The sequence below is a fragment of the Heptranchias perlo genome, chromosome 14, assembly GCF_035084215.1.
Source record: "Heptranchias perlo isolate sHepPer1 chromosome 14, sHepPer1.hap1, whole genome shotgun sequence".
NCBI lineage: Eukaryota > Metazoa > Chordata > Chondrichthyes > Hexanchiformes > Hexanchidae > Heptranchias > Heptranchias perlo.
The window spans coordinates 29,981,421-29,995,789 of NC_090338.1; the positions used below are offsets into that span (position 1 = coordinate 29,981,421).

The 14,369-nt window shown below is 41.9% G+C and overlaps 1 protein-coding gene across 11 annotated transcripts in view; it reads left to right on the top strand.

Annotated features, from left to right (window-relative positions):
• The window catches only part of tcf7 (transcription factor 7), a 172,323-nt gene that overhangs the window by 152,399 nt on the left and 5,555 nt on the right, over nt 1–14,369 (top strand). For 3 of the 11 annotated variants that reach the window (XM_067996174.1, XM_067996181.1, XM_067996185.1), the window contains 6 exons: nt 262–424; nt 2,878–2,985; nt 3,133–3,195; nt 6,774–6,822; nt 10,110–10,182; nt 10,792–10,864. In XM_067996174.1, the coding sequence (XP_067852275.1) occupies nt 262–424; nt 2,878–2,985; nt 3,133–3,195; nt 6,774–6,822; nt 10,110–10,182; nt 10,792–10,834 (499 nt within the window). In that variant the 3' untranslated portion in view covers nt 10,835–10,864. Of the gene's footprint in view, nt 1–261; nt 425–2,877; nt 2,986–3,132; nt 3,196–6,773; nt 6,823–10,109; nt 10,183–10,791; nt 10,866–14,369 lie in introns of those variants that run through there. The other 8 variants (XM_067996179.1, XM_067996184.1, XM_067996176.1 and 5 more) reach the window with 7 other exon arrangements.

Genomic DNA, 14,369 nt, shown 5'->3' on the forward strand with positions numbered 1-14,369 from the left:
CAGTACTGTTGCTCTGATGGATTGTCCACAACACCTGGGTTAGCCTATCCACCAAACTCATTTCACTTCAGATGCTTAAACAAGAAATGAAAGTGAGAAAGGGAACTCTACATCCTCTCCACCTAGGGTTAGTTCAATCCCAGCTCCTCAGGAATGAAAGGAGTTCTGTTCCATTGTATCACCCTGTGACTGTCACCGACCAATTCTGACATTTAGTTATTTCAAATTATTCTTAAACTATGTACTTTTTTTGTCCTTTAGGAAACCTAATCCTGAACCAAAACGGGAAAAAGAGAGTAAAAAGCCTACTATCAAAAAACCCCTCAATGCATTTATGCTTTACATGAAAGAAATGAGGGCGAAGGTCGTAGCTGAGTGCACTCTGAAAGAGAGCGCAGCCATCAATCAAATCTTGGGTAGAAGAGTAAGTGAAAATATATATCACCGTCATCCATAAATAAATTAATATCTGATCCTTATCAATCCTCATCTGAAGAGAGTAACCCATGTAGAGGTACGTCTCTAGGGTACCAGCAGTCCTTAGGAACCTCAGCCAGATGCCATTTTTCATCTAGGATGAACATAGACAGTTCAGTTTTGCTAGGCTCTACGTTCAAGGGTCATAAAGCCAATCGCAGTCTCCCCATCTTTGCTCCCTCAAGTCAAAGGGGCACAGACATAAGTGTGTCTGGTATACAACTGGTTTAGGCATCCATCATCAGATCTCGCTGGACCACTTGAAGTGCTATCGAGCTTCATTCTCCTCTGCCAGGATCATCCGGGAGAGCAAGGATAACCCCTCGCTTCTTTTCTCCACTACCAATCACTCCTTAAACCCCTCTCCCCTGCTCTCTCTACCCTCATCTCCATCAATGTGCGAAGAGCTCATGGACTTTTTTGATACAATGGCATAGATTTTCATGGTTGGGGGTCAGGAAAGGTGTGGGGAAGTCCAGTCGGCTGTCGCCAGGGATTGGGAGTGGGGGAGAAGGCTCTGGGCAGGATTGGGAGGGGGTGAAGGCTGTCGGCAGGGATCGGGAGGGTGGAGAAGGCATTGGCAGGGATCAGGATGGGTTGAGGGAGGAGGCGGAAGGATATGGCGATGATCGGGAGGAGGGAGCCTGGCACAAGGGAGGACCAAGGCTTCCTTGTGAGGCTCAGAGGAGCACTTTTAAACTTATCTTCTGGGCCTCTTCTGGCCCAGCATCCGGCTCCCGACAGGTTTGCCTGAAAAGAGCAGGTTAATATTGGGCAGGGAGGCAGCGGGATCATGGAGTGGGGGGGGGGAAGTGTCTCACTTTACTTTAACCACCCCACCTTGCCCGGTTTCCACCTGGCAGGAACAGTTAAAATCGGGGCCTAAGATTGAGACATCCATTCAGCTGCCTCTGCTACTTCCCTCCCCTTCCCCATGCCCACCAAGACAAGCCCTCCTCCCAGGCTCCCACCTGTCTTAGCCCTGAACCTGCATCTTTCTCTCATTTTTCTCCTATCTTCTTTCATGCATCTCCAAGCTTTCCATGTCGATGAGATGCACTTTGACCCCATTCCCACTAAACTACTGACCATCTAACACCCCTTCCTGGCCTCCATGCTAGGTGATATTATAATTGAACGCTTATTCCTCCCACTCAAGACTTTTGTGTATCCGTCTCTCCATCCAGGCCCTCCTTAAACCCAACCTCATTCACCCTTTCTGATATCTCCTTCTTTGCCATGGCATCCATTTTTGTTTGATTATGCCTCTGTGAAGCATCTTGAGATGTTTTTCTACGTTAAAGGCACTATTTAAATGTAAGTTGGTGTTACTGCTGCCTCTGCCACAGCACTGAAATATCCCGAACCAAAGTCACAAATGACCTCCTCTGTTTCTGTGACTGTGGTGCGATATCCCTTCTTGGCCCCCTTGACCTTTCTGCAGCCTTTGACACAGTTGACCACACTATCCTCCTCCAAAGCATCTCCTTCATTGTCCAGCTCAGTGGGACTGCTCGCACATGGTTCACTCTTACCTATCTTATTGTAGCCAAATCTCCATGCTGCCTCTTGGTGATATCATCTGCAGATATGGGATCAGCTTCTGCATTTAAGCAGGAATCAACAGACCATAGTGAGAAGCAGGACACAAACTGACTGACATCAATTGTAGCACCCCCCAACACAATCCCCCCATTGAGATCAGCTAACTTAGCACAAACCAGAGATTGAAACTAGAACCTTCCTGATCTGTATGGCTCAATATTATAGTGGGCACTTACATTCTAAGCCATTGGGGATGCTCTAGCAGAAGCAATGAATATGTCAAATTGGTTAAGTGTTTAGAAGCATTCTGCAGTCCTGATCCAAGCAGAATCCTGAATGAAGGCTTCATAATTAGCTGCTGTTTTTCAGGATTCAGACATGTTGCTCAATACTCATGTCAAACTTCAAAGGATACAAAGTACTAGGCGAGGAGCTGAAATTAAGACACTTATTCTGTTCTGCTTTTCTGTTTGAGATCAATAGGAGCCTGGTTGAGTGTTCAAATCAATATTAACGTGTGCCCTCTGAGAAGTCATAATATTGCCTACAGAATGAATTTAGCTAATGGAGTGTTAGCATATCATCTCTGACAACCTTTGGATTCAGCTCATTTCCTGGAACAGCTGAAAACTACCTAAACCATGAATGCATCCATGCTAAGTCAGGGGAGTAGGGAGGGGGAGGGAATTCCAATATGGCCACACGCAGTCCAAGCTTTTCCATGGAGATTTTCTGAGGTATTATGCCGATGCCATTATGGCACCGTGGGAAAAACTTCATACATAGGACAATGGCTCTTTAATGTAAATGTAACAGTTTCCTAACACCTACATTGTCATATTTTTATCTGCACAGTGGCATGCTCTCTCCCGTGAAGAACAGGCAAAGTACTATGAATTGGCAAGGAAAGAACGACAACTACACATGCAGCTTTACCCAGGCTGGTCTGCCAGGGATAACTATGTAAGTTGATTTTAAAAAATCAATTAGTATCAATAGTTAGTAGCAGAAAGCAGCTGATTCTAATCAGACTGGACAATGGAATTTTCTGGAATATACAGCACCATCTACATTTTCCCCAATTTTCTCCCCTTTTCTCCCCCTCTGAAGGTGGTGACCCCAGGGGTGCCGGGAGCCCTCAGTGCCTTACCAAGTGGCTATTCTTCACGTGAGGCAAGTCAGTGAGTTCAGCAGGTTATTTAACCATGGAGAGGGCATCATTTCTAAGCTTGATCCTCTCTTCACCCATGTACACTTTCTAACCAAGGGTCAACTAACTAACAATTAGGAGTGTGAAACTGGCTGATTATTCATTCTCTACCTGAAGTTACTTGTCGTGGCCTTACCAGTAGTCAGATTGTTGACCCTAGACTGGGTGTAGATTCTTAGCTGGTCCTGCATTCTATAAATTCAGGGCACATTCTGTTCTACAGATTCATAGCTGACTCCGTGCTCTGCATTGTTCCTGCCTTACACTGCTATAATTTACAGGTGGTTCAAAAGGCAGATCATTATTTATAATCAACACACTTTCTTCCAGTTTTTTTTCCCTTTCCTGAAAGTGCTAACTCATGCTCCAGTACAATTCCAGAGATGCCAGAAGCCTCCCAATACCTTGTCCAAGTAGCCATTCTTCATGTGTGAGACGAGATAGGGGTTTTTGGCAGGGTAATTGATTGGGGAGGGCATCTCAGTCAAGTCCAATTCTATTTTCACCCAATGCCAGCACATGCACATTATCTAGCCAGGTCACTAGATAACAATCAGGAGCAGAAATTCTGGCCAATTTTTTCCCCTCCTTTAGCAAGGGACACTGAGTTCAATCACAGCACCCCATTGCTGGCCCAACTGAAGTCAGCAAAGACCAGAGATCCAGCCTGGCCCTACTGCTATAGAAGGCTGTGAAATCCATAGGGCTTTTTGGCAACTTTTCATGACGTTTAGTTTGTAAAACTTTCTATGGTGCGATAAGGATTAAAGGAGGGTGTTTAGTTCAAAGTAACAAGTCACTTTTATTTATTTTGTGTAATACATGTAGCCATAATATGATTAGGAGTGGCTGGCAAAAGGGAAAAAGTTATGAAAGGGGTTACTGGGAAGAATTCTAAGAATAGACAATGAGTCATTATAATACATAGAAGGCATTCAACAGCTCAGAGACAAACTGTAGTATAAGAAGGGCCATTACCTTAGTATATCACTGTGGTGGTCAGGATTATCTGTAATGGTCATACCAATAACTCTAATGAAATTTTCTCCACTCACATCCTAACTAAATAAAAGCAAAGATTCCAGTAAAACTTCAGAGTCAGTTTCAAGGGTTTCTTATGGTTTATGATGTCATCTGAACCTCTCAATTCTATTACATTTCTCTACACGACATAGACACTGAAACCCTGATAAGCTACCAGGTAATCATAAATCTTACTAAAATTATTCATCACGAAACATGAATAATCTTTTGTGAGAGTCGCCATGCACCAAGGACCCAGGGCACACTGACAGCACCACACCCTGATGACATAAATCATATTAAAAAGAATGTTACACAAACAAGATATCAGGCAGGAAGACTCTTAAATTTGATCCCCAGTCTCTGTTCAACTAGCTGATATCAGTCAGGTTGCTACAATAGTCATCAGCACTCCTGGGTTAGGGAGGAGAAAATCGGTCAGGGTACCCACTCCTGATTGCTAGCTAATGATCACTATTGGAGGTGTGTGTGTGTGTGTGTACGTGCGTGTGTGTGTATACATGGGTGTGTACATGTTTGTATACATGTACGTGTGTAGATGTTGGGTATGGACAGGGTCGGGCTCAGCTTTCATGCCCTCTCCCACTTTAATAGCCTACCGAAGCTCACCATCAAGGCTCACACATGGTCACTTGAGTGAGGTTGTGGAGAGCAACGAACAATGAAGGAATAAATGACTTTAGAAGATGAAGGCAGGGAAGGGAAAAAATTAGCAAAATAGATAAAAGAAAATATCTGGAATAGGCAGTACCTCAAACCAATTGCAAGGGAGTAATCTTGAGGGGTTCAGACGATGTCATAAACCACAACAGCAAAGTTTCTACTCCCGCATCTTAAGCCCAAGGTTGAAATTACTCTTTAGTATCTTATTCCTAAAAATTATCGTCCTATAATCTGATCCTTTAGGTGTCTCCAAACAAACTTGGCTAACACTAGAATCCAACAGGCATATCTGTGGAAGAAAAAAAAATCCAATCACAGGAAACAAAAGCAGAAAACTTACAGTCCTGTAGTAATCATCCACTGGTAGAAAATCTTATGCAGGAAACTTGGCTGGATTTTCTATTCAGTCAGACAAAACCATCCTCGTGTTGTGCTTTTTTGACTATACTATAGAAAAACGATGGGATTTGTAAGTTATCTGCTTTTAGTTTGAATTCACTGACAGTTCTATCCACTGTACTATGCTACATATTTTTATGTGGGATGGTCTGACAGCATTGAGATCAAACACTTTCACTTGATTGTTTTTGTTGAGTACAAAACTGGCAGCTAGCCTGCCTCCTTCCCCCTTCCACCCCCACTCTGATGGGAATTTCTTCATCCTCTTTGTAAATATTTTCAGGCTTCTGATATTTTGTGCCCAATGTTTTCTTTGTGCTGATGCCCCTGGCATCTAATGAGACATGAATGGGAAACTGGAATCTAGGTCATGTTTCCTGGTCCTTATATCGGAGAGGAAGTACAGTGGGTCCCACACTAACAGAGCACACTGTGCTGCTCCGTCTTCGGAGAAACCACAAAGAGCTCATGTTATAAATTCAAAGGTTAGCTCCAAATACCAAAAGGCCATATTGTGTATAGATATTCCTCACTTGCTCAGTCAGCTATTCTTTAAAAAAAAACATATTTTGTTTCTTTTGCATTTTTAAAAAATTCCTTTCACGTTTACAGCATCTCCTCATCATCTGCACAGTTTTCTGGCTGGGAGAGGGGCCATGCAACACGCGCCATTGTGGCTTTTCACTTGGAAGCTAAGAAGTGTACAAGAGTGAACAAGGGTGATGTGCCCTTTCATTTTCCCTTCCTGTCTGTGAGAAGGCGCTTCACCCCTCTGTGCCTCCTTGAGAGAATGGCCAAGTTTGTGGACTTACCACATTTCAGCACTCCACTTTCTTTAGTGCTTTCATTAATAATTTTGCTTCACTTAAAATAAAGGATCTTTTTGTTATTTTCTTTTTTTTTAATATTCATAGCATTTTTATAATTTTTTGATATTGTTACTCTACTGTAATCCTTTGATCCAGCTGGATAGATCCTCCTCTTGCTTTATGTATCCAAGGCAGATGGAGAGTGACAGACACACTACTGAGTCTATCATATCTCTCACTATAAGACTCATTGGCTGGCCCCAATTTTAACACCAGGCAAGTTTTGAGCAGGTGGGTGGCGGGATGATTTAGAAACTCACCCACTGCAGTAGAGAACAAGCCAGGGCTATTTTAACCGCCAGGCCTCACAAACACACTCCCGTTCCATATGGCAAGCGGCTGCCAATGGCCGCCCACTGCCATGCGAATAAGTGTGGGAAAGAGGAGAGCCTAAACCTTCCTTGAGGGCCTGGAGGAGCACTCCTACAAAGAGGGAGTCTCACCATCAATAAAAACATTGAGTAATTTTTAAAAATGACCAGAATATTAGGATTGCTTAATATCTGAGAACAGCTGTCACTGAGAATGTAGGTAGACTTGAATATCTTGTAAATTATATATTGCAGGGTAAAAAGAAAAGGAGGAAAAGAGACAAGCAGCAAGACTCTGATCCAGGTATGGAGATTTTTCACCTTATAACTTGTGCTTATTGTCCATCTATGATTGTGTATCTCATTCAATTACAGTGTGAAACCATATACATCTATGGGGTGAAATCACCTTATGCAATATTAGCAAGCCAATGTATTAATGACATTTCCCAGGCCTCTGTTTTATCGAACAAGTCAACCATTTTACTAATGGTTAATGCCTTCATTAAAATAGCAGCCAGAAGAATTTCATACCAATGTACTAACGCTTACCACAATTACACCCCACTAGACGTAAAATCAACTTGCTTAAATGCAGACAGCAACATGAATCAGAAAGTTAGGAGTGTGCTACAGGGCTGTTACACACAGTAAGGAGGGGAAGGCTTGTATGACACCATTAATCACCAAAGGGAATTTCAGCTAGTTGCAGACATAATGAACCCTTACCTATGTGACAGCCTTGAAACAAGCTCCAAAGTATTTAGGTTCTATATAATACATACAAGACATGCATGCCATGGTTTACATAGCAAGTTTTTTTTTAAGTTTTCATTTTGTTGTGACCATTCTAGCGAGGGCTGAACAAAAAGCTGGAAGTGCCGCGGAGGAATAAACCGAAGTGGATGCCCAGGCATGATAGCGAGAGGGGGAATTGATTATCTCTACTTTGTAACATCATCAACTGAAGTGCTGACTTATCATTCGATTTATACTAGGGCATTAGATGCTTTTAAAGGAGACAGAGGTGTAGGCTTGTGTCTTTGTGCCTGGATGTAAAACATCGCCTTGGCAGGGCACAGAGAAGAAAACTGGGTGAAGAGGATTGCACATCCGTAACGGAACCCATCCGATTTTCTCTCCATTTCAAATAATGGAAGGAAAATCAGGTGGGCACAGTTACAGCTGGACGGTCCTCAATGCCCAATTTTGCCCTGTGTGCTTCACCCGGGCACCAAAGGTGAAAATCCACCCCCATAGTCTTCACAAAAAAGTATTTGGCATTCCTTCCTTGTTATTTGAGGAGGCAGAAAAGCCAGAGGAGCTGTGTGTCATTTTCATCACGATAATGCATTTCAATATGATCTACGCCATTGGGTGGTGCATCTTTGAACAAATGGAAAAAGGGCTTGTCAAATGTTTTTTCATGAAGTTGGTGCTCATTTAACTTGTGCTTTGACACAGAATTATTCAGTGCCTTGTATGTATTATATTACATAACTCTAGGTGACTAAATTTGACTGTCTTCTTTCTGTACATCCCAGTCTTGTTGGAATATTTTACATTTATTCTGTATATTTAGCTTTAGAGGATGGCAGTTGTGATGCTGAAAGCAGTTTTTTTTTTGGCGGGAGGTGATGGGGGAGGGTGGAGCTTCTTAAAATTATATTGCGAGACTCCAGCAGAGCTTGTTCAGAAAGGCTGTGGGATTTTTTTTCCCAGAATAGTAAAAGTATTTTAATGTCTTTTTAAGCAAACTTTTCAGATAGAAAGGCTAAGTTTAAAAAGACACTCTGCCACTAAAATGAAAGAAGAAAACCTCAAAAAGCATCGTGTGGTGCTCGCACGTACCACAGTGTTAGCCCATGCACAGACACACACACACACACACACACACACAATGACACAGGACAGACATGCACACTGCTACAGACAAGCACACACATACAGATTCAAACTTGCAAGCACACAGACACACACGTGCACACAGAAGCAGACACAGGTGTACGGACACAGAAAGACAAATACACACACAAGCAAGCAGACAGAAAGTGGCAGACACGAGCACAAATACAGGCAAATATGCACGGACAGAGAGCAAAATCAATCCTGATTTTAAGCCCAGTTCCAATAAACCACAGTTTTAATGAAGAAAGCACTCTCATAGAAAATTTTTAAAAGCAAGTATCACTCACACATTTAATTTTGCCTTTTAAGATAATGTTACCTAGCTCTCCAAAATCATTGATCAAAGTTTGGTGGCCAGGAATTGATGAATATAGAAAATGACACTTCAAAAAGTAAAGCAAGGTTGTGTTAGGCTTCTTTGGTATTTGTGGTTTGGCTCCCATTGCTATTTTATTTTATTTTTAGTCTCACAGACATTTCCATTTATGCGATTAGGCTGCATGTGCAAGTTTTCCGTTCAGAGTGAGCTGCATGTGCAAGCTATCCTTTCCTTCCATGATGTTTTAAGATGTTAAATATAAGTGGTAGTGCGGCCTGAAATAGGTTTTTAGCCTTCAACAAGCCAAAACTGATGGAATTTTGCTTCTGGCCATTCATGTAGATAATTGGGGTAAAATAGGAAAAGGAGAAGTGCACTGAAGATTTTAAAATAGTGTTGCGTTGGTATTGCCAGTGAGCTACTTAAAAGGAGATCCCCTTTTTTCTGTTGGGACCACATTTTGCAAGAAGTAGAGTTCAATTTCACTAGGGTTATTTTTTTTTCCAATTTTGCCCTTCTCCCAAAGGAGTGACCCATGAGCATTACAATACCAATGGAACTAATATCTCACTCAAGTGGCAGTTCCTTATATGAACCCAGACAATGCATGTCGGCAAGCTATTGGATCATAGGGTGAGGTGTGGGTGTCTCAGCTGAGCCTAATCCCTTCCTACCTGAAGTCCACACATACTTATTTTCTAACGGAGTCAGTGGATCTGGACAGTGAACCCAGGCTTATTTTTTCCCTTCGCTGTCCTGTAGGCCAATTGTAGCACCACTCTTACTGCCCCAGCTGGGATCAGCTAACTCAACACAGACCAGCTATCAGACCGAGATATTTCTGGTTTGTATGGGTTAGTACCCTCCACGCATTGACCCATCAGGGCACCCATCTAGTTTCTTTTCGGGGGGGGGGGGGGGTGGTGAAAGGTTTGCAGCGTTAGTTTTGCATTTCTTGTTGACATGCTATGTTTTGGCTTTTAGTGATTTACTTCATTCTGACATAACTGCTTTATATGAATACTGCAGCATCCTTTTTTTTGCAAACATATTGAGGTTTTTTGCTTCTGCTCTTTAATATCTCATTTTATAACACCTTTTGTATTTGTTTAATTCAACACCTTTACATGCGGTAAAAGGTATATATGCTCTGCTCGTAGGTCAAATGTTTTGCTTACTAAAACAACCTGCAAATTGACTCTTTGTAGTGTCAAATAACTTTGTCTGTTCAATGATTGTAACCGTTGCTATAACATCTATTGCTTTTCTTTGCTTTTTTTTTTCTTTTCTTTCATGCCTTCCCTGCCCGTCCTTGCCACATGTTTTGCTTTTTTTTTTGTTCCTTTTGTTTTTTTTTTGTTCAGATCCAAGCTCTCCTAAGAAATGCCGGGCACGCTTTGGCCTTGACCAACGGACAGACTGGTGCGGCCCTTGCAGGTGTGTATTTTGTTGCCTAACAGTCTGCGTTAGCCAATCTTGTCGCCAGGTGCCTCTACTTTCAGTCTTGCAGGACTTGCAGATAGCGCAGAGCTGATATCAAACTGCGTGCAAATGTTTTAAAGAGGCAGTATCACTCTCCTTTTTCCTGCTGGCCTGAGTTGGCCTGGGTTGTGAGACAATCTCACACGCCTTTAACTTTTCTGCACCGCTTCAAAGCATTTTAAGCAAATTGTGTCAAAAGAAAAGAGCTATCAACCACAGTATCACAGAACTCTGCCGCCATCTTGATTTTGGGGCCTTAAAATTTTATTTTATTTCAATTCACCTCTCGCTGTGCTTGGAACCTTCTATAGGACAGAGTTTCTTGTTCAAAGGGTATGCAGTAAGATTTTTGATAGTTTTGGAGTACAGTCTGAAAAGGCCTGCAACATATGAAAAAATAATGCAATCTCTTTAAAACCCACATTTTCTTTCCTGGTTGAATATTCTGTGTGGAGCCTGCTGTTGCTTCTCTGGCTCACCTGGATTGCGTACTAACTCCATTTTTTTTATTTTTCAAAAAAATGTGTACCTCCATTGTTGTTTTTGTTTACTTCACACTAACAGATGCAAACACCGCAATGATGTGTCGCCCATTGTTCGAGCTTGATCTGCAATAGATGCGGTGCCTCCCCTGCAGGTACCCATAATTACTCTATCTTTAACCTGCTTGTGATTTTTTTTTTTAATTACAATTTTTTTTGACAAAACTTTTCTTACCTGTTCTGTAGACGGCTTCCTCGAAGGAGCTCGTCTTTATGGAGAAAGTATTTGGCAACCTTTTTTTCTTAGATGGGAGAAGTGACGAGAGTCAGAAGAGCTACGTATATTTTTCATCGCGATGACATTGCGCTCAAGTGGGATCATGATGTTGACACAAATTATGTCACTGCACCTGTTCTTGCAAACAAGTAGGAAAAGAAAGGTAGCATTCCTTTAATGGAATTGCAAACAGTGTCACCATGGAGTCAGGTGGTGCTGGTCAGGAGCGATGTGAAGATGGAAAGAAAATAGGCCTTTATAAATAAATTAACAATTCTGTAGCAATAGAGTGAATGGTATAAGAAGGTAAGAACTTGACATGCGAGGAGTGTATTTAGCACCCACTAAATACCTCCACATGAAATACAAGGAGGCTACTGCAGCTTCAATAGAGTAGAAATAGAAATTGTGCTTTATGTGGGGGCATGGATGATATACTGTTCATCGTATTCACTGTTTTCACGTCTCAGGTATCAATTTGTATCTTTTTTTAAAACTTTTTTTTCTTAAGTGGAGGAGAAAGTTTTTTTTAAATAGCCAGGGGATGTTGCTGAGACCTTTGTGGTTTCGCAGCTGTGAATGTACCAAAAATATTTCTACAGTTGTTGGACCACTCAATTTGCGTGATTGCAGAGGTTTTTGTGGGTGATTTGACACAAGCTTTTATTTATCTGTCAATCTCAGTCTTGAAAATTTCAATTGACCCAGCAACCGCAGCCTTTTGGGGGAGAGAATTCCAGATTTCCACTACTATTTGTGTGAAAAAATGCTTCCTGATTTCACTCTTGAATGGCTGAGCTCTAATTTTAAGATTGCGCCCCCTTGTTCTGGACTCCTCCACCAGAGGAAATAGCGTCTCTGCATCTACTCTTTCCAATCCTTTTATCATTTCAAACACCTCAATTAGGCTACGGTAGCATAGTGGTTACGTTACTGGACTAGTAATCCAGAGGCCTGGACTAATATTCTAGAGTCAATGAGTTCAAATCCTGCCATGGCAGCTGGGGAATTTAAATTCAATTAATTAAATAAAATCTGGAATTTAAAAAAAACTAGTATCAGTAATGGTGGCCATGAAACTACCGGATTGTCGTAAAAACCCATCTGGTTTTTTTTTATTCGTTCACGGGATGTGGGTGTCGCTGGCAAGGCCGGCATTTATTGCCCATCCCTAATTGCCCTCGAGAAGGTGGTGGTGAGTTTACTAATTCATGGTGGTGAATTTACTAATGTCCTTTAGGGACGGAAACCTGCCGTCCTTACCCAGTCTGGCCTATATGTGACTCCAGACCCACAGCAATGTGGTTGATTCTTAATCACCCTCTGAAATGGCCTAGCAAGCCACTCAGTTGTTCAAGAAGGGGGCTCACCACCACCTTCTCAAGGGCAATTAGGGATGCGCAATAAATGCCAGCCTTGCCAGCGATGCCCACATCCCATGAACAAATAAAAAAAAATCAACCTTCTAAACTCAAAGGAATACAAGCTAAGTTTATGCAACCACATAATTTAACCCTTTAAGCAATGGTATCATTCTGGTGAATCCGTCCAAAGCCAGTATATCCTTCCTGTGGTGTGGTGCCCAAGATGGGGACTGATCAAGGCTCTATACAACTGAAGCATCACTACCTCATTTTTGTATTCCAACCCCTGTGAGATAAAGGAAAACATTTCATTAGCCTTTTTGATTACTTTTTGTACCTGTGCACTAGCTTTTAGTGATTTGTGTACTTGGACTCCTGAACCTCTTTGCTCTTCTACAGTCCCTAGTCTCTCGTCATTAAGCAAATGTTCTGACTTGTCTTTCTTGGATACAAAGTGGATGACCTCACAATTCCCCACATTGAATTCCATCTGCCACTCTGTTAAATCTGTCTGTCATTTTGTAACTTCCTGCTCCCATCTACACAACTTACTGTGCTCCTAATTTAGTGTGATCAGCAGATTTCGATAAACAACTCCCTCCATCCACGTCATTGATATTTATGGAGAAAAGCTGGGGCTCCAATCCATAACAACATACACAGCCCTGAAGACACGTCTAGTGTGTAATTAGGAATGTGATAAGGTTTAGTTTCAATTCAGAAGAAAGCAGTTGCTGCAATCCTAACTTCAGCAGGGTCATCATGGCATTCTAAAGTCATGAGATAGGGAAACGATGATAACAGCCAAACAGACCAGGAAGTGCCACGGTTCGATCACTGGTCTTTGCAGAGTTAGCAGAGTTCATTCAAGGCAACCATAGGCACTACAATTGGCCTCGGTGTCTCCATAGTAGGGGGGAAAGAACACAGCAAAGGTTTCCATTCCTGATCACTATCCAGTGATTCTCTTGGAAAGTGACTGTGTGCAGACAAGGTGTGGCTTAGCTGTGGTATTCTCAAACATCAAGCAGCCTGTTAACACTCATTATCCAGAATTATACATGAAGAATGACCATTTGGGCAAAGTACCAGAACCCTGGCAGTAAACCTGGAACTGTACCTCAGTTCAAGTCACCACCTTCAAGAGAGGCAGGTACAGGAATGGCAACCTAGAGGTCATGAGTTCAAATCCTACCATGAATTCAGTAAACCTGGTAATTTGTGGGCTTGCACCAGAAAATAAAATGACCATGAAAGGTGCTAGATTATCATTAAAAACCCAACTGGCTCATTTATGTAGTTCAGAGAATTGAATTTGCCACTCCTAGCTGGTCTAACCTACATATGACTCTAGTCCACATTACATAATTAACTGTTAATGTCCTTTGAAGTGGCCTAACAAGCCACTCAGCTGTTCAAGCAATCACTGTGTTCAGGGCAACTAGGGATGGACAACATCGCCCACATTCTAAGAGCAAATTTTTCAAAAAGGAAAGTGTTATCATTCAGGCCCTCACCTAACCGTGGGTATTCGTGTTCACAGAAAATTGCAGTTTCTATTGGCAAAATCACATTTCCTATGAGTCAAAACTCACAATTCAAAATATGCAGTGAAATAAGTGTTTGAATTCTTAGAGTCCTTTTCAGAGTTCTTTAACTGAATCCTTGATACGTTTTACATGGAACATGCTTGTTCACTCTCTGCTGTGACCTAGAAAATAAATGGTTATTGAATGAACTCAACTACCCAGAGCTGCTGTCTAGGTCGTTGAGTTTAAATTGAAAACCAATTTCTCTGAAAGACACCCCCAGTTCGTTCTCAACAGGCTGATAGAAATAATTAATATTATAACTATCACCCAAGTAGATAGGGATGTCGATAAGGGCTCCGCTGTCCGGAGAGATATTTACTAAGCCAGGCCTGAAAGAAAGCCTTTCGGAATCACCCCTTTAATCCTTACGGCAATTCACAGAAAAAGCTCTGTTACTTTTTACTCTTTTAAACTTGCTCACATTATC